The following is a 23642-nucleotide window of genomic DNA, read 5'->3' on the forward strand; positions in this document are numbered from 1 at the left end:
TCCTGCAAACACAAGAGACAGACTGTAAAACTCTGCAGATAACCTCTTAAACAGAGGAAAAAAGGCAATTAAGTCGCCCCAAAGTAGAAAATATATCAGACTCAAAAAAACCCCCAACACAAAACAAGAGAAGTGCTGCAGAACTAAACGAAGTGGCCACATTTGCAGGGAGAAATTAGCCTGGATAAGAAAGGAGAGAACAGAGAAATGCAGCACTGGCCATGTCACGCCAGCATTTTTAAAGTAGAGAAATTATTAACCTCTGCATAAGGAACACATTATCGCTTCCAACTACTCTCGACAAAAATTATTCCTACAACCTCAGATATTATCTATTCTCCCAGCATGGCATAGTGGAAAACCAGGGTGCAGCTGCCGTTACGGATCAAGGGGAAATAAAGTCAGAGAAGCTTCAGGACAAGAAAAATGAGACATAATAGATTGGAAGGAAAGAAGGTGGTAGGAGTCTCTTCTGGGAAACTGAATGAAAGGATGAAGGAAAAGCAAGGAAGTTTTACTTGCATTTTAAATCTAAAGAAGAGTAGTGCAGAACTCCATTTTCAGAATCATATAAGTCAACTGAATGAGCCTTATGTCATTAAAATGTCACCCCACGGAAATACAGCACATAATGAAACCATGGAGAGGACTGCAAAGGAAAATTATCCAACCCTGTACTCAATGATATGAAAAAAAATACCTCTGTCATCCCTCATGGAAGGGTGTCTAAGTTGTTTTTTTAAGAATGTCACAGCATCCATTTGTGCTCTGTCTTAGTGCTTTACTGTTCTCTCCTGAAAGTTTCCTAATTTAAAATTGCTCAGCTACAATTCAGATTGTTACTTCAGAAAAGGAGTTAATAGTCTGTTTTCTGCCATCACAGTGGATAAGAAAAATAGTCCTTACATATTTAAAACCCATCATCAGATGTTCTGCCTTCATTTGAGTAAAGAACCCCATTTTCTGCATCTCTAATCATCTTTAGTGAGTTGTTCTTGTCCTTCTCTAAATGGTCCACAAGCCTGATGGATGACGGCACACCTAACTAGACACCAGTTTAAAACATACACTGAAAAGCTGATAAAAAGTTGAAAGCCTAAGTCCTGTACTACAATAGCACGGTTCTGCTATTTTAAATTTAACTTGAGACCCACCACAAATTTCAGATTTTCTTCAATCACTCATCCTATATTTCTGCCACCAAATGCGCTATTCTCTACATATTCCCACTTTATCTCACCTGATTTTTTTCAAGCAATATCTTCATCTGTCAGCACCAATTGTGACTCTTATCCCCCAACATGTCGCCAATTTTCCTTAGCTTAGTGTCACTCCAGATTTAAGAAAGCTAACTTGTTATCATGTCATCCAGATAATTATTTTTTAATAATACTGATCTGGTCCAAGCCATCCTTCTGATTTCAATTTGATACAGTATTTTATTTGTAAAACAAAGCATTGGTATCTAATGACCTCCAAGTATAGCTTGAAAAAAGCCCCAAACCAAATTCTCTCCCATATTGTATTTCCTTGGCTTGCCCATAATGTCATAAAACAACACCAAAAGCTTTAATAAAGACAAGACAGAAGGCATCCCTTGTTGCACTTCCTAACTGCTAACCACTAACTGCTCTCACCAGATCTAGGAAAGCTTAGATGGGTTTGACATAACGTTTACTTAACGAATCCACATTCAGTCAGTTGTCTGTGGACTGATCCCAATTTTGCCACATTTCTATAGAAAAGAAGTATATTTTATCTTTCCCCATTTTCTGTTACTTCTATCCTTTAATAGAGCTCAGAGAAGAAAAAAATGCAAAATAGTTCTGAAGTCATCTTTCATAATCTTACATTAAGATTTTCCAGTACAACTAATTAAAACAAACCTAAGTACTCTCTAGCTTCTTTCTTCCCCCTCCCTTTCAAAGAATTTGTTACAAGTCCTATTTGCAGGAACCATTTCACTATACTTGTTATTTTCAGTGCAGAAAACAAAAATCAAAAAGAGAAAACATGTCACACTTCTCGGCATCAGCCATCAACAGTTCACTTGGCTCCCTCTTCTCTGTTTTTTGCTGTTACTGTTTCCATACTGTGGGGCAATTTTCTGTTACACTTCAAATTCCTTGCTAGTCTCATTTTCTGCTTTGCATATTACAGTGCCTGTTCACAATTAACTTGTAACTTGACCCAATTCCACTGAGCAGCAGCAGGAAAAAGACAAGGTTAACAGTCAAACAGCTCCTAAACCCTGTATTTTTTATTCATAATTCAACAGCCTAAGCTTTTACTTCACAGCTCTGTTCTGCCTTGGCTACCTCTCACAATACTATTCCAAGAATGCGGCCTACACCACCACTCCTTCCTCCAGGAAAGCCAATCCAAAACAGCCAATACTTCCCACCATGGGCCGGGGGGGGGAGGGAAGGGGGGAAATGTGTCCCCCATTTCATGAGAGATATGGACAAAACTGCCACTCTGTGGCAGGAACTTCCAGGATGGATATATATTTTATAGATGGCACAAAAAAGGCACATTGTACTCATTAATAGTAACTTTAATTTTGTACTCTGATTGCCTTCACCAAACTATTAACGCAAACTGCACCTCACAACCTGTGAGAACAGTGCGTCTGGTTTCGGCTAAGGCTCTCAGGAGACTGAACTGATGCAGGCAAACAAAGGTCCGTTTATCAACAGAGAAGCAGAGCTTGTCAATAGAATCTCTGCCATTCTGTGCTTTCTTTTGTGTTGCTCGCTAATTTCAAATGCTGGTAATACACAGTATCAATTCAACCTACAGAGTGCCACAGGGTTAGGAACTACTGGGAGCACAGTTTTTGTTCAGAGGTCTCTGTTACCTGATTTACCCTTAAAAATTTCCTAAGGGATTTCATTGAATAACCGCTAATACTACAAAAATACTGTTTGGCTCTACTAAATACAAGAAAGTATTGCTGCAGAAAAACTCTCAGAAGAAAGGACACATTGAACATGCTGATTACAATTAATCATTACAGCTCACTACAGTGATGTTAACTAACACAGAAGGTCAATGCATGCAAACAGTCACTCTCCTGTGATGAATTCCACATATGTACTATTTATTCTAAAAGATGCATGTGAACATTCACAGTAAAAATAAGGTAGATTCGAAAATCCATGTATCTACACCATAACTTTTCCTCCAGATGCCACTTGAAACCTATCCTTCACACAGCACACAATTAAGCACAACACTAGCCTTGTTAATGTCTTTCATTTACCAACTGAGATACCGGGAGTCTAAATAAAACCTCTTGTTGTGCTTTTACACTTCTGATAACAATGCCATTTTTATAGTCATGAATTAACTTTTAGAGAGATTTCTTAGTTCAGATCATTTGGAGTGAACCACATTTAAAAATCAAGCACACATAACCACAGGGATCACAACTAAATGCCAAGCTCAAGTTTCTTACCCCCCTCCATCGTCTTGTCACTGAAAGTCACAGATCCATAGAACAAGCCACAGCTATCAACTGACCATGATGGAAAGAAATATTTCTTACTGAGCTAGTGTTCAGCTAGGGTGACTCTTTAACTGAATGAATCCTAGAGCAGACACAGCGAAACTTCAGGACACGCAGAGCAGAGGATCTCATTTGGCAGCACAGGTTTGTAGGAAATGAATAAGATGGTTTTATTACAAGCAGGAGTTTCCATGGTTGCCTCTAGCCAAGATACCTGGAGGTCATTTTATTTGGGGAGTTGGGGAGCCATTTTGTGGCCGAGGACTGGTGGGCTGCTCAGTGTTCTACTTACAGTTACCTATTGCTGCTTACTGTTCTGCTTACAGGGTTGCTCACAGTTTCTTACTCTTACTTACAGTTATGGTGTGAAGGCCGGCCAGAAAGTATGTAAGGCAGTAAGACCAGTCTGGGCTCACTGCCAGGGGACCATGCGGCCGGGGCAAGGAAACAACTTGATAGGTTGGTTAAAACAACCCATGGACTGCAAGAAGACTATATCCCCTTTTAAGGAAGAAAAGAGCAAGGCTGGGCATGGGAGGAGTGAGGGAGTGGTTATGTAAATCAAAGGGTCTTAAAAGGGCTCATCCCTCCCATTTGGGCTGTGCTCCGACCTGGTCGTGAGTCTGGTGCACCCAGTGCACTGTTAATAAAATTCTTTGTTTCACTTTATTTGGCCGTCTCAGAAATTTTAATTAGAGATATTTCTCACAGGGTGACTTTAAAAAAACCATAAAACCCTTCACTTAACTTTTCTCAGTTCATTGCATGAGGAGTGCAGGTATGTCACTTAGGGCTGTGCACTTGTAAGAAAGGCAAAGGTGCCCAAGTATTTTGTGAGGTTCCTTTACTCCCTATCAAAACATGTATGATCTGTTGCTTGAATCAATTTCAGGTACTCACTACCCTATCCCAGCAATCAAAAACAAAGACATTCTAAAAATAATTTTAGAATCCATCCACAACTACCAGCGAAACATTTGTACGTGACATCCTCAAACAATAAATACAAATAAATTAAGCACTCACAGGTGGAACTCTTCTTTCATCCAAGTGCCTCCCAAAACAGTGAATCTATCCGTTAATTTCAAGCAATAGATTTGGACAAATTAATTCTGAAAACATACAGAAAGCTGTTCCTTAGCAACATGAGCTAACCCACAGCAGTTAAGGAGGATGCTAACTGCCTTGTCTGCCATAAGCAGAAGATGCAATCACACATGAATAAGACAAAATCAAATATTTACTGTAGTCCCAGTCATACTGCAGCTACCTATGGTTTCTATATTATAAACCTAAGGCTATAGATTTGCTAGAAAAGTCAGGTACCAAAGCATCCTGTGAAGGCCCCTGCCCCCAGTCACCCTTCGGAGGAGAGTAATGGATTACAGGAGTGAAGTTCCAGTCTTTCAGAATTGCCACAAAGAAAACCAAGAAAACACAAGGCAAAAAAAATCCCAGTTTAACAATTCCTTTTTTTTCCCCCTCTAGGGCCACAAAAGGGAAAGTACTGACTTTAAAGAGAGCTTGAAGTCTCTTACAGTAATAACACAAAGAACACAGTATTTGCAACAGCGCCAATAAACAATTAATAAAATTTAATAAAAACTTAATAAGAAATACAACACTTGGAAGTCAGCTGGATAGTAACTTTCAAAGGGATCAAAAAGTTTAACATTTATACTCTCAAGTGACTCACTGTTTGCCCAGTTTTTCCACATTACAATCTACCTGGACAACAAGTTCCTACGAAAGAGAATACAGTAACACCATGTAACAACAAGAATGAGATATATACTTAAGTATATATACCAGACTATTAATGCCAATAAGGAAAGAAAATCTATACAATAATCTATACAAACACATCAAGTAACTTTATTAACCTCAAACATTAACAGTTCCAGCTAAAATACCCTTCAGGTGTCTAATGTTTACATAAGAACTGGACCACTAAGTCATTTAAAAATATGATAGGTTCAGAAAATGCAAGTTTGAATATATTCCTCTGTGTATTAGTTGTAACAAACACAGACTTTGAAAATACATAATCCTTTAATGGATGTTGATCTTTGGTACGCTTTCTAGACACAATATTTAACAAAGGGATACTTTTTTCTTCAGAATAAACTAAGCATGCAGGGTGTCTCTCTGGCTTTTCATCTACATTCGCGCTCCTGTTTTTCCCCATAACTTATTCCTTTTTTGGTTATGATGCTCTGAGAGGATCTGTGGAAGATTAAGTTAGACTAAAATCCCAAAAAATTCTATACAACTGTGGAATCAGTCATTGACTAAAGCAAGTCCCAAGAGAAACAGAAAACAGACTACAATAATTTGAAAAATATCACAGTGCTTCCAGTCACCATCCTATTTGGCATACAGTAAATATCGTGCTGTATCCATATAAAAGCACTCCTTCAGTTACACGGATAACAAACTCCATGACAACCTCCAAATGGAGATGGATGAAAAATAAAATTAAGTCTAGAAACAGAATCTGGGGGCTGAAACTCTTTTTAAGACAAACTAAAAAACTAACGCAAGGACAAAGTCCATTTTACCAAGGCAGGGGCTTTTTTTTATTTTTTTTTTCATTACTGGTTTTGTTTTGGGGTTTGTAAGGTTTTTTTTGTTTTGGTTTGGTTTGATTTGGGCTGGGTTTTTTGGTGGAATTTCTAAAACTGAGTAGACCTCAAGTGAGAATAAAATCCTGTACAGGGAGTCAAAGAACTTTTCTAGCTTTGTAAGAACAGCCCGGTAATGTGAAGAGCCAGAGTAAGGCCAAAGACTAAGCAAAGGCTTGCTGGAAAGCATCTACATGCAGAATATTAACTCATGCCCAAAGTAAGCTCTCAGAGATTCTGACTGAACATATTTGCACGGCTCATCCTGTGAGTTAAACCCTTCTTTTGCCACCATTGATTACTTTGCTGGTCACAGACAACCCACATTAACTTTGCTCTTCCATTTAACAGGTTGTTTTGTGCTTCAATAAGTATTTTTTTTAAAATGTTAAGCATAGAAGTTCAAGCACATTAGCAAAATCAAACACCTCAAAAAAAAAGAAAAAGGTTAAATGAAATGGTAACCACTCCTGCGAAGAGTAACAGAACACAGAAACACAAATCTCCTCCCATAAAAAACACAATGAGTAGATACATACTTTCTCTTTTTGAAAACACTTTTTTTCCTACTCTAATAGCATGTGGCCACTACATGCAGCAACATTGAGGGGTGTGCCAAAATGTACTCAGAGGAAATCTGGGAACACCCTACTACTACAGCCCATTAAAAAGGAAAGTATCAGCTTGTCCTTACAAAGGTTTTGAGCTGCCAAAGCTATGTACCATTAAAACCACCCAGTTAACAAATCAAACCCAACATGTTCCTTTCAACTGCTTCTGTGAAGGGCTAGTGAAGGCTCAGTCACTCAGCATGTCCTTTTAACAGGCTGTATAAGCTCAATACACAGTTAGTAAGTTTATGGGTTCTTTAACAACCTACTCTACTTTTACCAGAGATTTTCTGTAAGACATTGACAACTAGCATATTTGTAACTTAATAATGAAATAATTTTTTCTTCACCTATTATTTCCGCAGCTCATACCTTCATTTTTTGAAGCAAAAGTATTTTCTGCAGATTCAAAGTTCCTTTATCTAGACTTTGCAGTGTTAGAACAGAATAATCTGGATTTAGTGGCTTCTGCAGTAAGTCTGAAATTCATTATGTCCTAAATGGAATTTCAGTACAATCCACATAAAATAAAGCTACAAGACAACTAAGTTTCTGAAGAAGACATTAATCTAGCCTGTCATCCATAAAAACTCAGTGTTATAGGTTAGAAATCTGAGGGGAGAGGGGTTTGCTGGCTCTTCTCAGAAGGGAGAGGTCAGTTTTTTGCTGAGCTCTCACTCTGGGACAGAGACAGGGCATCTTGCGTGCATGCTTTTGGTAAGAAGGCCTGGAGGCTGGTCTTTCTGGCTTCTCGCCCTGGTCAGCCCTGACTGCTGGCCTCGACTTGCGGGCAAGCTGTCTTTGTCTCTGGCCCGGACCTGCTGCGTTCTCATCAGAGTTTTGTGCTCACTGGGAGAAGAAAGAAGGAGCCTTGGGACACTGTCATCTGAGGACAACAGTGAGTTCCATGGGAGTGAACTGCTTTCCTTTCCCCCTTCTCCCATTGGGGAAGGGTCCCCATTCTCTTTTCGGCTCCTCCCACAACCCCAGACCCCCCCCAGACCCCTCCCCTCATGGTGACCGCAGAGCCCGACAGCGCCCCCTGCAGGCCAACACCGAGCACTGCAGGCTCTGCCCCTCCAGTGACCCAACAGCGCCCCCTGCCGGCCGGGATTGGAACGGCGCTAAGGACAGAGAAGTGTTCAGACTTCCTTTTTCTTTTGTTTGAAGGGGACTATTGGGTACAGGACTATTGCCTAGGGTTTTTTGGTGTTCTGTTACTGTTTTTGCCAACATACATATATCTTTTAATAAAGGGTTGCTATTTCTTCTGTTTTTCTACACTTCCTTGATTAAAGCCCCTTAATTTTGAATTTATACAATTGCTGAGAGAGAGAAGTTTGGTTTGTCTCATAACTCATCCTCTTTAGCAAACATTCCAGTCTCTTTGAACTGAGACACTCAGCATCATCCAAGGTCACATATGCAGACATCACAAAAAAAAGCCTCAACAAAAGCACAAGTGTCCTCCTCCCCAATGCACCAACCCTCTAAAGCTGAAAATGTTTATAACTGTAACACCAGACTCTGAAACTTTTCAAAGCAAACAGAATAAAACCTAAAACAATGGAAAACAATTACTGGGCTTTTTTTCAGTTAAATGCTTTTTGTTAGTAACACTACAGTCCAGCTATAGATGCAAAAACTCAAATTTCTGCTGTAAAGAGTATTTAAGGCTGCCTTTTGCTTTTAGTAAGGCTCATCCAGATGATTTCAAGCATTCATAATCTAGTTTTAACTTCTTGGGGTTTTTTGGGGGGAAAGTGGATTATTCATTTGGTTAACTGGCTGGCTTTTGAGAAGTTACTTCTTATTGTGGAAGTATCAGAATAATGCCAAATATCTGCAAGATGTTAAAATTAATAAGTAACAAATATTAGGCCCAAAAGAAGCAAAAGCCATTTCAGTACAAAATGACAAATTAAAACTCTTGTGTTTTCTTAGTACTTTTCTTTAGCTGGATCCTGCAAAATTTCACTATGTGCATGTAAATGCAACGCTTAGCATTTCATATCCCATGGTACAGCATTTTCTGGATTATAACCACCAATGGTATATGCTTAATTATGCTTTTATTGTTTTGATATCATCCTAACTATTTAGAGCCTGAAAATTAATCAATAACTCAGGTGAGAGCCTGAAAATTAATCAGTATCTCAGGGCATGCTCCTCCTCTCCATCTGTGCCTTTACTTCCCTGTTATTATTTGAAAAGATTTATTACAGTTTGATGCATGATAAAGCATTTCCACAGCTGAGACACCATGTTACTTCATTAGGAATGCAAATATCTCTTTTCCCCATGCAATATGCATGAAATAAAAATGCATACAAAATGCCTGCCTTTGCTGCAAGCATAAAGATCTCCTTTTCCATAACAGCTCTGGATTTGGAAAGAAAGAAATCTTATTAAAAAAATTGCTGCATGTGTTATGCAAAAGAAATGACTGATGGAGCTTTAGCCCTGCAAGCAGAAGAGAAGGGATACTAATTTTCAAAGATATGACAACTTATGCTCAGTAAAAGCTGCCAAACTGCAAATTTCAACCCCATTGCATTGAAATTAAGTAAGTTCCAAAAGAGGCTCAAGCTAGTAATAGGCTATAGATCAGTTCTAGTCCACAAGGAAAGAGCTTATTTTACAGTGCTGGCTTCTGTGTTTTCAGCTCTTTGTACAGATGCCCTTGCATTTATTGCAATGTTTAACCTGCTGTAAAAGACACAGTAACATGCAAAAGTCAGTCTGCCACCTCCACTGGGGCTACAAGGAAGGCAAAAGAAACTGTTGCCCTCAAGGATGAGCAAAGGGAAGCCAAAGAAAGAAGGGCAAGAAGGAATAGGAAAACCAAGCAACTGGTCTGTATGAAACAAAAAAACCCTAAACAAACAAACAGCACAAGCAAGACAAACAATATGCACAGAATGGCAAGTTTAGCATAAAAGCAGCTGAAACTTTCTTATCTTTAATTTGTTGCATTGAAATAGATGCAACTACCTTAACACTAGGGCTCTAAACAAGAACAAACCCCCAGTTGCTACACTTTTAACAGAGACGCTATACTAAGTCTATGGCGGTACATACTGTAAAGACATCCAAAATCCACTGGGCAAGTCTCCTCCTGCATAAGCCACTGCCATAAAACAGATTATAAGGGAACTTAAGTCACCACACAAAGCAAAAAAGGCATTCCATTCACACAACTGATTACCCAGGCTACCTAATGAAGGAAAGAAAAGTACTCGACTCTCTCCAGATCATTTGTTAAATATTCATTTGCTACTTTCTCACACATATGGAGATTTAAAGGAAGACAGTAATTTATAACACCATGTTCTCTGATAAAAGCCATACCAGTTCTACCTTGAAGGCACAACTCCAAATGAAGTATTAGCAACGTTCAACAACAACCCCCCATCTCCTGAAGGACTTTCAACCACTATCCGCTGGGCCTTATTTCCATTTCCTACTGAAATCCAATGTCCCTAGTCAAACATTTCCCAGATTTTCAGAGCTTTCAAACAGCATAGTTCAAGCAACACACTGAAACACCCATTTTGAAATACTCAGAATACAAATCTGGAACATAACTTAGGGAATGTGGAAAAGTTGATCAGAAATGAGTGGCTTGCATCATAGTAGCATCTCTCAACTGCCCATATGAAACACTAAAACATTAACATTTCTCAGTAAGGTCTTTAAATTACAAATATACAGATGTCTATTGAGTTCACATTGCAGAAAAGCATCACAGTACAGATCAGTGAGTGCAATCTGAGGAAGGACTGTACATTTTAAGTTAACATCCTAAGTTTTCAGACATCAGAATGAATTCCATGAAGACTGTAAATAAATAGAAAGTAGCAGTCTTAGCACAACGGTTGGAAAGCATACATTTTCAAAGTTTATATTTCAAAACCACAACTGTCAAAATAATCATTAGACGGGGGGGAGGGGGGAGGGGAAGGGGAGGAAGAGTGTTCAGGGAGCTGTTTAGATAAGAAATATCACTACCCTTAAACTTTAAAGTGACTGCCAGTTATTACAGATTTTCAACAACTTTCTGGCTCCAAAGAGATGGCAGGGGGGATACAAGTTTACTTAGCCTTTCTGCAGGGTCATATTTTTAGGTTACAGATTAGATGACAGACTTACAAATTCCCTCACTCAGTTCTCTAGAGGCAGTTACTAATTGCAACTAGTGTACGTTTCATTTTGAAAACACAAGTTTCCCCCACCTCTGGTAAATCATGCTTTTGGAAGTTCAGTATTTTTTAAAGAACAGCGTGAGAGCAGAGGACTGGCCTCAGAAATACAACTCCCACAAAACCTACTCCTGACCAAAACACACTGCCAGTGCTTCCACACGTGTGAACATTCCATTACGGCATGTAGAAGCTCACCCCTTCCGAAATCTGTTAGCCTGGGTGACACGCCTCAAACCCAGTGGGGAGCAGCAGAGGAATTTAAATGAGATTGTGTACACGTATAGTGATAAAAATGTATTAATAAAATTAGATGACCCGGGAGACCAAGTATGAGTTTTCTCCCAGAATACCTACGACCAGCTTCGCGTGATTACTTGGAAAAAACACCTGCCCGGGGCACGAGGTGGTAAAAGACACCCGAGTTAGGAGGCGTCGCTTTTCAGACCCAGTGGACGTGGAAGTCAGTCCTCTGGGCGGTCTTTACCCACCGTCCCGAAAAGCTCTGGGTGCCGAGGCCCCGGAGGAGCCCCGCTCCCGAGCCCCCCGCTCCGATGCCGCGGATCGAAGGAGCCGCGGGGCGCGTGGGGTCCGGCGGGGCTGCGCTCCCGAAACTGCTCCAACTCGCCGAAAAGTTGAGCCGATGGAGGACAGGGAGGGGGGAAAAGGACGGGACGGCTCCGTACCGGCAGAGAGCCGCCTCCCGCTGTCGCTACCTGCTGATGAAGCCATCTCCATCGCCGTCGCAGGTCTGGAAGAGGCGCCTCATCCTCTCCTCCTCACCCGTGCTGGAGGTATCGCTGCTGCCGGCGCTGCTCACCTCCGCTACGGCGGCTGCCGCCATCATGAGCCCGGCTCCGGAGGAGGAGGAGGAGAAAACGGAGGAGGAGGAGAAAACGGAGGAGGAGGAGAAGGCGAGGCTGCCTCAGGATTCCCAGACCCACCGCGCCTGCAAAGTGCGAGCGACAGCACAAAGCGGGGCGGGGGCTCCGCAGGGCCGGATCGCTGCGGCCGCGGCCCGGAGCGGAGGCTCCCGCAGCGGGGAGCGGGCGGCGGAGGCTTCCCCCCCTGCCCAGGGCATCGTCCTGCCCCGCGCCCGGCCGGTCCTCCGGAGCCGCGATCCACGGGCTCGGCAAACCGGGGCCAGCTGCGCTCCCAGTCAGGGCCATCCAAACTCGTCCCGAGGGTCGCTTGATCTCTCCTTTGGCTGGGCAGGCCTGGCTCCCGGCTCCGGGAACGCTTCTGCCCGCTTTGGCTGTGCCCTGGCTAGTCTGTGGAAGCCAAGCCCAGACAAACCCCAATGTCTTCTGTAGCCCTGTGTTTGCACTTGACGCTGTTTGATGGGGTGGTGTTCAGGTGGGAGCATCCTGGGATGCAGTTCCATCCAGTTCTTTTCTACTGATCAAATTCCACCTACAGTAACCACAGTTCGTTTTTCTGCTCCACATGTTTGTGGCTTGTACCTCTCCCTGTCTGTCTCCTTTGCATTTAGAGAAAAGTCACTTTCTTGGCAGTCTTCATGTGTCCAGATGAAAAAAAAATTATCTCACGTGTATGCTATGGCTTCTTCATTTCCTTTAGTGCTCTTTCCACCCCTCACATTACCTAATTAAGTTTTAATCAGTCCTTTTTAAAAAAAAAAATTTCTGTGAAAGGAACTGATACACCAACAGCACCAATGACAATCTTATGTCTACTGGAAATAGGTATTCTGAAACAGTCTAAAACAGTATTTCCATTTACAGTAGCATTATGCTTTTTACTCTATCACCCTGTGATTAATTGGGTCAGCTAAGTTTTTTCCTAACCTATTTCCATATTTGAAAAAAAACCCTTGTTATTAAGGACATGCACCTCTCTCATAGTATCAGATATTATCCTTCTTCTATTACTTAAGTCTTTAAAGACATCTAGTTCATCCCACAAAACATTTTGATCTTCCTTGCTGCTGACAGTGACTCATGAATATATAAAGTCAGAAAAGTTATCTCACTTCTCTTGTTGCACAGTCTCTTTCAAGTATAGTAACTGATGGCAGTAGTTCTAATTGTCAATATTTATTGCATCTTGATTAAGTAAGTCATTACAAGGCAAAGAGTCCCTCTGGCATTTTATTAACTAAAACTACTTGCGAGTGCAAGCATGCATATACGCTTACTCTTGTATCTCTCAGTCTGCAGTTTTCCAAATCAGGTTGCTCACATTAGTTCTTGCTGGATGACCAAGGCACTGGGGTACAGAGCCAACACACTTCCATGCTCTTTCAAGGCAACGAAAGCAGAGAACACTGTAACTGTCCTTTCAGATGTTCCATCTTCTGACCTACAATGGTCTCAGTCTTAGCAAGTGCTTTTTCTCAGTCCTATGCAGGATGTTGCTAACATGATAGCAGTTGTTTACTGCAGCTGTTTGTTTACATTGAGGACTGGATGAGCTGTACAGTCACAAGACCATTTTCTTCAGACAGATCCCATAGACTTGCTGTTCAACATCACACATAAGAATTCTTGCACGTATTCTGCAAATATAGCACTCACTGCTTCTTATTAAGAATTAAAATTCTTAACCACAGGGAGTTGGACTCGATGTATTCTTATACATCCCTTTCAGCTTGAGATATTCAATGATTCTATGATTCTTTATAGAGTCCTAAAACTCTGTTTCCTGGCAAAGCCACCAATACCAATATAGCAAGGTCAGATCCAAAACACAGCTATAAGGATCTCCAAGAGTGACCTTCCTCCATCCTGATGCTATCTGCAAAGCCTCACAGCTAGCCAGTTCTTCTCTTTTTTTTAAGTAATCTCTCATTTCTTTTCTAATCTAGATAAATATCCCAGCTAGCGCTTAATCTTTTGTTCTCATCTTATCCATATGCTTCATGCAGTAGCTTTCTTTGCAGATCAGGAATTCATCCATTCCTTACATTCTCTCTCCTCATTGCTAATGATCTTTCATTGCTAATAATCTTTTTGAGTTGGTTGTTTATACATTAAGTTTTTGTTGCTATCTTTTCTGCTTCTGGAGATCAGTTGCAATTAAATTTTTGTGTCTTCAAGGTAAATCCCAAAAAACCCTGGTGCAGTGGCTTCTGACTTACCTTAAAAACAAATCACTCATACCAGTTCCTCCTAGCTGATAGGGATAGCTGATATCCTGGCTGTGGTATGGCATGCTAGACAGTAAAACCAGCTGAGCTTGCTGTCCTGTGTTGTGATCCCCATCTAATTTTTTAAAAAGATGCATCACATGAAGTGGAAAGCAACACTAAGCTGTAGTTCCCCACGATTCCTGTACCTGCTACGAATTATGTAGCAGTTCATTCCTGCAGCCAAGAATGTGAATTTCAGATGGCAAAAAAACAGTTAAAACACAGAACATGTTGTGCAGCAGAAAGTACAATTCTTCCTGAAGTGCATCCTCACTGTCCCTTCTGGAAGGGGTATGTGGTGCCTAGAAAGTTATGACGAGAGAACAAGGAAGGAGGGCAACGAGTGAGACCTCCATAGTGCTGTGAGAAGAAGATCTCAGAAAATAGGCTTGATATTTTTCAAAAGAAGAGAGTTTGTAGATTTTCTGTTTAAAACTGTGGATTTTAACTGTCAGTCTGTTGGCTTTTTGTTTGTTTATCTTTTAAGTTAAATGAATCTGCAATTTTTTCAATATTAAACTATATTCTACAATATAAACTTTCCATTATGGCCCAATTTCCAAATGCAAATATAAATATATACCTGACAGCCAATGCAAAAATTACTAACAATTCTGTAGTAGTATTAGCTGCACTTATTTGCAACATTTATATACCAAAATTTATATTCCCAATGGGTAGGAGACACCTCATTTGCAGAGATGCTGGACTTCTAAGACTTTTCACCAAATCAACAGGAGATTTAAGTTTATGTGATCTCTGAAAGTCAAGTCTATGTCAAGTTAGGTGCTGAACAATAGAAAAAGGAAATCATTGTACACTACTCAAAATTTGACCCTAGACAGTTTTGCAGAAGAGCTTGTGAGTCTACATAAAAAGATGCCAAATGACCAAAATCAATTGACCAAAGAAGAGAAAAACTTCCTGCTACATAGCTTTCAGCCATAGCACTTTTAGCTTAACCTCCTTCAAAACCAACAAACAAAACAAGCACTAAATTACATTTTTGAGCAGGAAGTTTTCATTGGGTAACATTCCTTTGAGCAAGGTAGCCAGGATGTGCAATGCAGAACTTTCTCAGGAGTCCAATTTGCCTAGAATACCATCCCTTCCCGTTTCCTACATCCTGCATCCAGCCCTTTTCCACTTGTGCCAAATACACTTAAGAGTTCCCTGTTGCTCCGTGAGGTTCTTGGGTAACAGACATTTCACTGTAAACTGACTGACACATTGTCACCTGACACTGAGAGGACAGACAGGTTCTCTTAGGGATATTGACAGAGTGATGACGGCATTAAATCAGTTACAATTACAGCTTTATTTTCTGCTATGATTGGTATAGAATAGAGTTTATTATTAGAATGGCACACGATTTTTACAAGCAGAGTCAACACATTACAATCTGTAAGCAGCAAAATAGAGAATTTATAATACAATATAACTTACAATTTTTTATCATGTGGACCCTCTGCAGATAAGGTCACATCCCCAGTACATGGTTCACTGTATCAGTATTGCAATCAAAATCAAGACTCAAAAAACATAGAATACAAATAACTTAGTCCTCAGAGGAAGCAAAGTGCTGCGAAAGTGTCCCTGGACAGAGGGTCTGGGGTTTCACTGTACAGCAGCAGCTCCCATCCAAGTTCCCCACTTAGGACTTGCTATTTCTTGATTTTATGGACGCTGTTCTGGGTGGTGTTACACTTCCCTGTCACCACCAGTGGGCTGGTGACCTTCAAGGCCAGCAAGGAAGGCACAAGGAACCTTGAGGCCTGTAGGGAGGGGAAAAAGAAATCCATTCAGATTGTCTGCTTAGTGCACAGGACCTTCGGGGTCTGATAATGAGAAAAAAGGAAGGAATCTGTGACCCCCTCAGGCACAGAGAATGGCTGCCTGCTCTGTAAGATGACGTGAGTTATGCCGACCACACTACCACAGGTTGGGAGCAGGGGGTATTGCTCACACCCCCATATAAAAAGAGTGCAACCTGGAAGGCTATTTAGCTGATTTAAGCCAATTTTCTAAGTACCATTTTTAGCCGTACTTGCTAGTTAGGCCACAGATTACTGCCAGGGGGTAGTGATGGGACAGCAATGTTCTGCCCTTGCCTCAGCCAATAAACAGAAATGGGGCAAGAGGAAGAAGTAGCTTCATCTTTTTTTTAATATGTGTCAGCATATAGGCCACAATTATAAACAGAGCACAATTTAAGAGTTACCAATTACCTAGTTACTCAGACAAGGATAGAGTGACAACAGAAAAATAAGAATATAGCAAGAACAGCTGGAGGTAGTGCCAAGTATGGCATACTCAGATCTGATTTTTCAAAATCCCTGAATTCCTTGTGTTTGATGCACTGTTATTTTTATTGGCTATATTTGCTGTATTTTCTGATATAAAACAGAAACACAGAATCTTCTGAGTTAGAAGGGACCGACGAGGATCATCAGGTCCAACTCCTGCATGAATGGTCCATATGGGGATTGAACCCACGACCTTGGAGTCATTAGCACCATGTTATTTCTGCCAAACAGAGAAAAGAAAATATTCCAAGAAAGCAGTAAATATCAGTCGTTAGGAACCCATTACAAATGTTACAGAAAACAGTTTGGGATTAAAGCAATTAATAAAACTCAGCCATTTAAGAATTTTACTTTATTTGATTTTAAGTTTTGTGGAAATATCACTTTTTGTGGAAGTTTTGCACACCTATTTTATAAGCACAAGATTTTTTTTATAGAAACATAGAATCATTAAGGTTGGAAAAGACCTCCAAGATCACTGAGTTCAAGCCTTGACCAAACACCACCTTGTCAACTTGCTGTAAGATAGATGGCAGAATTAGCTATTCTAATTGCCGCCATTGCTTAGGTATTCAGACTGAAGATTTTGACTACGCAAGGATCAAATGCAATGCCTGTGGTATCAAAGGAGAATCTATCCTTTATTTTAGTAAGCTTCATATAAAGATCATCTCTGTTTATTGATCTTCACCACAATAAAATTGAAAGTAAGAGGTATATAATGTGAGTTTAAATTACTATTATTTAGAACATCATAATGTAGAGGAAAGTGCATCTGCTACCAACAGAGCCATGGTTCAGCATCATAGAACCAACCAGGTTGGAAAAGACTTCTGAGATCATCAAGTCCAGCCCTTGATCCACTACCACTGTGGTTACTAGACCATGGCACTCAGTGCCACATCCAGTCTTATCTTAAAAACCTCCAGGGATGGAGAATCCACCACTTCCCTGCGCAGTCCATTCCAGTGTCTGATTACTCTCTCCATAAAACATTTCTTCCTAATATTCAACCTAAGCCTCTCCTGGCAGAGATTAAGATCATGCCTTCTTGTCCCACTGCTGGTTGCCTGGGAAAAGAGACCAACCCCCACCTGGCTACAACCTCCTGTCAGGGAGTTGTAGAGAGTGAGGAGGTCTCCCCTGAGCCTCCTCTTCTCCAGGCTGAAAAATCTCAGCTCTCTCAGCCTCTTCTCATAGGACTTGTGCTCGAGTCCCTTCACCAGCCTTGTTGCTCTTCTCTGGACCTGCTCCAGCACCTCAATATCCTTCCTGAACTGAGGCGCCCAGAACTGGACACAGCACTCCGAGTGTGGCCTCACCAGCACTGAGTACAGGAGAAGAATCACTTCCCTGGTCCTGTTGGCCACACTGTTCCTGATCCAGGCCAGGATGCCACTGGCCTTCTTGGCCACCTGGGCACACTGCTGGCTCATGTTCAGCTTCCTGTCAATCCAAACTCCCAGCTCCCTCTCTACCTGGCTGCTCTCCAGCCTCTCTGTCCCCAGCCTGTAGTGCTGCATGGGGTTGTTGTGGCCAAAGTGCAGGACCCAGCACTTGGCTTGTGAACCTCATCCCACTGTAATCAGACCATCTCTCCAGCTTGTCCAGATCCCTCTGCAGAGCCCTCCTGCCTTCCAGCTGATCAACACTGCCCCCCAGCTTGGTGTCATCTGCAAATTTGCTAATGGTGGACTCAATCCCCTCATCCAGATCATCAATAAAGATATTGAACAGAACTGGGCCCAACACTGATCCCTGGGGGACACCACTAGTGACCAGCTGCCAACTGGATGCAGCACCATTCACCACCACTCTCTGGGCCCAGCCCTCCAGCCAGTTCCTAACCCAGCACAGAGTGCCCCTGTCCAAGCCGTGGGCTGCAGCTTTTCCAGGAGTGTGCCATGGGAGACGGTGTCAAAGACTGCTGAAGTCCGGATAGACACATCCACAGCCTTCCCCTCATCCACCAGGCAGATCACCTGATCATAAAAGGAGGTCAGGTTGGTCAGACAGGATCTGCCCTTCCTAAACCCATGTTGGCTGGGAAATTTTAGCCAGTAAATTGCTAGTTAAATTCTTATCGAAATTCTGATGTCTGAAGTCACTGTATTACCCTTCTTACATTACTTCCTTTAGATCCACCTTACATCACAGACCTAAGATTTCAAGCTCCAGCTAGAAATGCAAATCTTGTGCAGACTTTACCGTGGAAGTCTTATCAAACAGAGCTGGTAGAAAACTCCTAAACCAGTATATTCAAAAGAAAATAACTTCTCTTGTGAAATTGTTCTGATTTTTTTCTGATTTTCTTCCCTCCTGCTCCAAAGGGTGATCTGCAAAACTGAGATATTTTATCTAAGATTGAAAATGCTTTCATTTAGATAGAATACTAATGCCACTTTTGACTATTCATTGTTCACCTTTATAAATGTTCAGCCACCTTGTAAAACGATTCTGTTTTAAAAATTGTACTTTTTCTTGCTGTTAGTGAATATAAATGAGAACAGGTTTGCCCCTTTTTCCAAAAATATTCTCAACTGCTCTCCTACTCCATACAAATTGCTAGTTCTGGATCTTGCATATGGATCCACAATTTGGATCTCCATACATGAGAAAATGTTAGAAGTTTAGTTCCTGCATTTCTTACATATACATGTAAAAAAATATTGAATACTTTCAATATGTTTTATCAAATATATTCTTTGAAGCTATATTTCTGTTAACTACTTTGATTGTAAAAAATAGGGACACTTGTAAAGATAAATGGCCTATTTGTAGACTGTGACTGTGAGGTAACTTGATAATTTTTTTTCTGCAGGCTACTGATGGCTGTGATAGTTAAACATGTTCTGTGCTCCAGAAAATTTCTGCAACACAGATATAATTTTGGTCAAAATATTTCAGTGAAACAGTGTTCTAACAGAAATTACATTCTGGATAAACAAATCTCTCTAAGGAACATACTTGTTCCTCTCAGTTCCAGTTTCAGCAAAGACACAAGCACATGAATCACAGGTATGAAATCCTTCTGCCTTTAGTCTACCCCTCAAGCTTATAAGGCACGGGATTCCTGCAGTTTTCCTGCTGCCTTTATATCATGCTCTAGACAAGATCTCTTTGTGCAGAATCGTTCCACTGTCCCTCCTGTCCTTTTGTAATTTGCTCACCTTGGAAATGACAGCTTCTCATTTTAGGAGTGAGTAGTGGAGATAGTTATGGCATATTTGACCCTGTTGGGGATGCCTTGGACTCCACTGAAGGGTTGCAGTTTTACCCTCGAAGTTCAACAGCCCTGGCTCTGGACTCCTGCAAGTGGAGACTGAGAGAAGTTGTTCTACAACGACAGTGGAACCTTCAACATGGGTATTTATGGAGTTTCCAAGTTCCCCGGGATATTAACGAAGAGACCAGTGTATAATACTGCTCACTTTTTGCTGCTGCTGTGGTAGATTTCCAGGGTAAACTATTAAGCATGCAAGATTTGTGCAGAAATGAAAGTAATTTTGGATTACAGGTGTTACAGGGATTTTAAGATAATGTACAAATCCCTAATAAAGTCAGTGAGGTGTCTATACAGACAATATACCCTCTCTCTGAGGCCTCTTACTGTCCTTGTCCTGAAACCCTTCATAAGGAAATGTTTTGGCAGTGAATGATGTCAGGGAAAAAAATTAGTGTCAGTTGTAAAAGACTGGAATGAATAACAGAATTGGCTCCATGAATTCCTAACAGAGGTGTGTGGATAGTTGGATTTTCTAGAGTTAATAAGATAAAAACTTTGATTAAAATTTATTCTCGACTTGATGCAATTTTTAAGCCTTTCCTTTACATAATAAGGACTGCAGACTTTCTATTCAGTTGAATAGGAATAGGATTTCTATCTTCTACTCTGCTGCCTATTTTCATTAAGCTTTAAGAAATTTGGCATCTGAATCTTTCACCTCCTCCTTCATTTTTGGTTTAAACTGTTCAAAAGGGTCAAAATTATTTAAGGAAGGACTTAGAAAAAAAAATAAATCTTGTGCTCTTTCATTAACCTGATCTTGAAGCTCACCAGTGATCCTTGCATCATATTTCAAGAGCTAACAAGTCTTAAAACACTTAAAATCTTTAAAAAAAATCAAAAATCAACCCCCAAAAAAGACTGTTTTGCAGCTAAATCTGACACAATCTAACACAGCTAGTACATAATAGATAATGTTGTTTCATAAACTTCCTTTGCAGTTCTTTTTTTCTTATTAATGACATCTTCTGTGGAATTCTAGAGTATTTGCAAGAAAGAAAATATTCTGCAGAGTAAAGAGAAGTCAGCGAAATCTGCTGCATAATTAAAGTGCCTCTGGGGAGGGTAAAATAAGAATGCCTAATTGTATTTGAACGTGCAGATGTATTTTTGCATAAAACTCCACTGCCTTTTAATGCTTGCCATAAAAAAATATATGGGCATTTGGACACATGGTGATAGAAAGAAATAACTTGAATTGAAAAAAAATTAGGCCAGGAATTATTTGCTTTCAGTAAACCTTAGTCAAAAGGTTTTTCTGAGGCTAATCATGGAAAAGGATTTTTTAAAGACTTACAGGTTGTTAATTCTAAGAAAATCCACAGCTAGTAATTCTTATTAACAGAATATGTACAAAGAATCTGTATAAACTTCCATGTCTAAGAAACAAAGACAAAAAGTGTTTGTATATATGTTTTCCAGAATGATCTGTTATATGTTCTTTTTTTACTCCTATTTCTAATACGGACCTGACCTGGAACTAGAATGCTAGGCTGGGTGAAAATCTGGCTGAATCATGACTCCTCTTGTCTGTATCAGCAGTTTAGGAAGAATGACTGTCTGTTTGAAGAGGTTTTAGGTGTATTTATAGTGAAAATGTATAACAGACAGATACTTTAAATAGTGCTCAGTGTGCCTGCACTCCACTCATCTTTACAACATGTAAATTCAAATACTCTTAGTTTACCGAGTCAGGCTTCCCTCTATTTTACCAATGAGTTCCTGGTTTAAACTCCTGAAGACAGATTAAAGCTTAGTGTATTGCGACCATCAGTGTTACACTAGCTGTGAATTCAGGCTGCAGCTTTACTTTCCAGCAGCAGTATATAAAAATGATTCTTTCTTTCTGTGTATCCTCACTGTATCAGACTCATGTCCTTTTATTTGAGTGACTACACTTTCCTGTTTTTTCACTCTTTATAGCATCAGGGAGTCAACAAAGCAGTGAAAGAAACAAGCCATATATTAAGACATTTGTTATGGTGGATGCACTCAGGCTTGATCGCACTTTTAGCTCTATAGATGAGACTTAACCTAGTGGCTACTTGTTATCTCTGTGCGCTGCTGTACACACAAGATTGCAAACTGAGATCAGAATTGGACCTAAGGAATCATTTTTCATAATCACACAGGTTTTTTTCTGTAGAAAGGCAAAATGATGCTGTTAAGAGACAGAAACTGGTAACAGATCTGGGTTCATAATTAAAGATTATTGATGTGACTCTTTCAAATGAATTATGAGCTCTCATTCATTACCGTTGATACCAAGGAATGTAAGAAGAATCCTCATCTTGTTCAGCTATCTTGTTTAATTTTTCATAATAAATGTGATGTTCTCTGAGGTGACAGTACTGAACGTCACCGAAACAACTAGAAGGAACTAGCATTAAGTACTTTGGTTGAAGATTGATAGGCAGGTACCTGGATTAAAAACCAGAAAATTTTAAAAGTAACCTTAGAATAGAGCAATCCTTCAGCTCCAGTGCTATCTCTCAGTGTAGAACTATGCTGAAATGAGCTTTGTACATAGCTTTGGTAGAGGTCTCTTAACAGGTAATTCTCCCCTAAACATCCACTGGTCAGATTATGTGACCAATACCTCTGTTCTAGAACAAGCAGCAGTCACAAGTATTGAGGCCATGTTACTGAGAACACAGCTGTGTTGGGCAGGGCACGTCTCAAGGATGAAGGACCACCGCCTCCCTAAGATCTTGCTTTATGGTGAACTTGCCACTGGCTGCCACATGAGAGGAGCCCTGAAGAGGAGATACAAGGACTCCCTGAAACAACATCTCAGCCTTGGCCATATTGATCAACATAACTGGTCTACTCTGGCCTCCAGTCAGGAGGTCTGGAGACACACCATCTATAACGCTGCTGCTTCTTTTGAGAACGCACGCAGGATCACTCCCGAGGAGAAAAAATAATGCAGAAAGAATCATGTCTTGTGAATACCATCCAAGGAGTCTTTCTGCTGTGCTTTTTGCAACCAGACTTGTCTATCTTGCATTAGCCTCTTTAACCATGAGCGTGCTTGTAGCAAATGTGGGTAGAGCCCTTCTCAAATCTTTGTTCACAAAGCCTAGCCATGAGATTTAATTCTCCACTTAAGTTCACAATTGAGGAGTAGTTTGTTCTTCTTCAAAGTATTCTCCTTCTGACTTGAATGATGTTTCCAAAGTAGCAACCTTCAATAGTGAGTCCTGTGTCATGTCGAAGTTTTACATTGTTTTTCTTTCTCATGTCCTCAGCATCAAATCAAAGGACAACAGGAAAAGGCGATCTCAAGGGCTTTCAGCCAAAGGGTTATTTACTGACCTAAAGAACACTCAAGACACCCACAGATCCCGCATGACGATAGACGGCTGAACACCTTTCCTTTGGGAGTGTCAGCTGGAAAAATTACCTGCATTTTACAAAATCAGGGGCAAGTAATACTTTAGAGTGAAGAGGCTAGGGCTGCGATAAGCTTTGCCACACCTAGGTTTAATGTCATTCAATTAAATCACAATAATTTATGACCAAACAGATACCAAGAGCCACTTTAGAAGTCATGACGGTTCACGCATTAACAGCCTAATGGCTTGCGGGGGTCGGGGACAGGGAATTTCCTTCCGTTTAAGAGGCGATTCCGGCTGTAGGTCACCCCGCGCAAGCGCCGCCTCCGTGGTCTGCCCCCGGCCGAGGGAGAACCCGCCGCACCCCCCACCTGTTGCCCCCAGGCTGTGTCGGAGCCCCGGGCGGTGTCGCGGTCATGTCGCGACACAGGAGGGTGCCGCGGCGACAGCCCCAGCGGGCCACGGGGGCTCGGCTGCGGCGGCGAGCGCGGTGCGGGCCCGAGCCGAGGGGCTGAGGGACGTCCGCGTGGACGAGGAGGTGGAGATGGCGGTGCAGCTCGCCTTGGAGCGGTTCCGCAGCGGGGAGGAGGCGGGTGCGCTGCACAGCCCGGCC

General features: G+C 41.1%; 2 protein-coding genes across 3 annotated transcripts in view; one reads left to right on the forward strand and one right to left on the reverse strand.

Annotated features, from left to right (window-relative positions):
- MCC (MCC regulator of WNT signaling pathway) overlaps window positions 1-11808 on the reverse strand; it is a 189837-nt gene extending 178029 nt beyond the window's left edge. For both annotated transcript variants that reach the window (XM_018072900.2, XM_018072901.2), the window contains exon 1: window positions 11665-11808. In XM_018072900.2, coding sequence (XP_017928389.1) covers window positions 11665-11795 — 131 coding nt within the window. In that variant the 5' untranslated portion in view covers window positions 11796-11808. The remainder of the gene's footprint in view (window positions 1-11664) is intronic.
- An 11637-nt stretch (window positions 11809-23445) lies between these two features.
- Window positions 23446-23642, forward strand: part of YTHDC2 (YTH domain containing 2) — a 28247-nt gene continuing 28050 nt past the window's right edge. The window contains 2 exon segments of the mRNA XM_018072950.3: window positions 23446-23488; window positions 23491-23622. Of these exon segments, the coding sequence (XP_017928439.3) occupies window positions 23446-23488; window positions 23491-23622 (175 nt within the window).

This window comes from Manacus vitellinus, unplaced genomic scaffold, assembly GCF_001715985.3.
Source record: "Manacus vitellinus isolate BGI_N305 unplaced genomic scaffold, ASM171598v3 scaffold_23_pilon, whole genome shotgun sequence".
Classification (NCBI taxonomy): domain Eukaryota; kingdom Metazoa; phylum Chordata; class Aves; order Passeriformes; family Pipridae; genus Manacus; species Manacus vitellinus.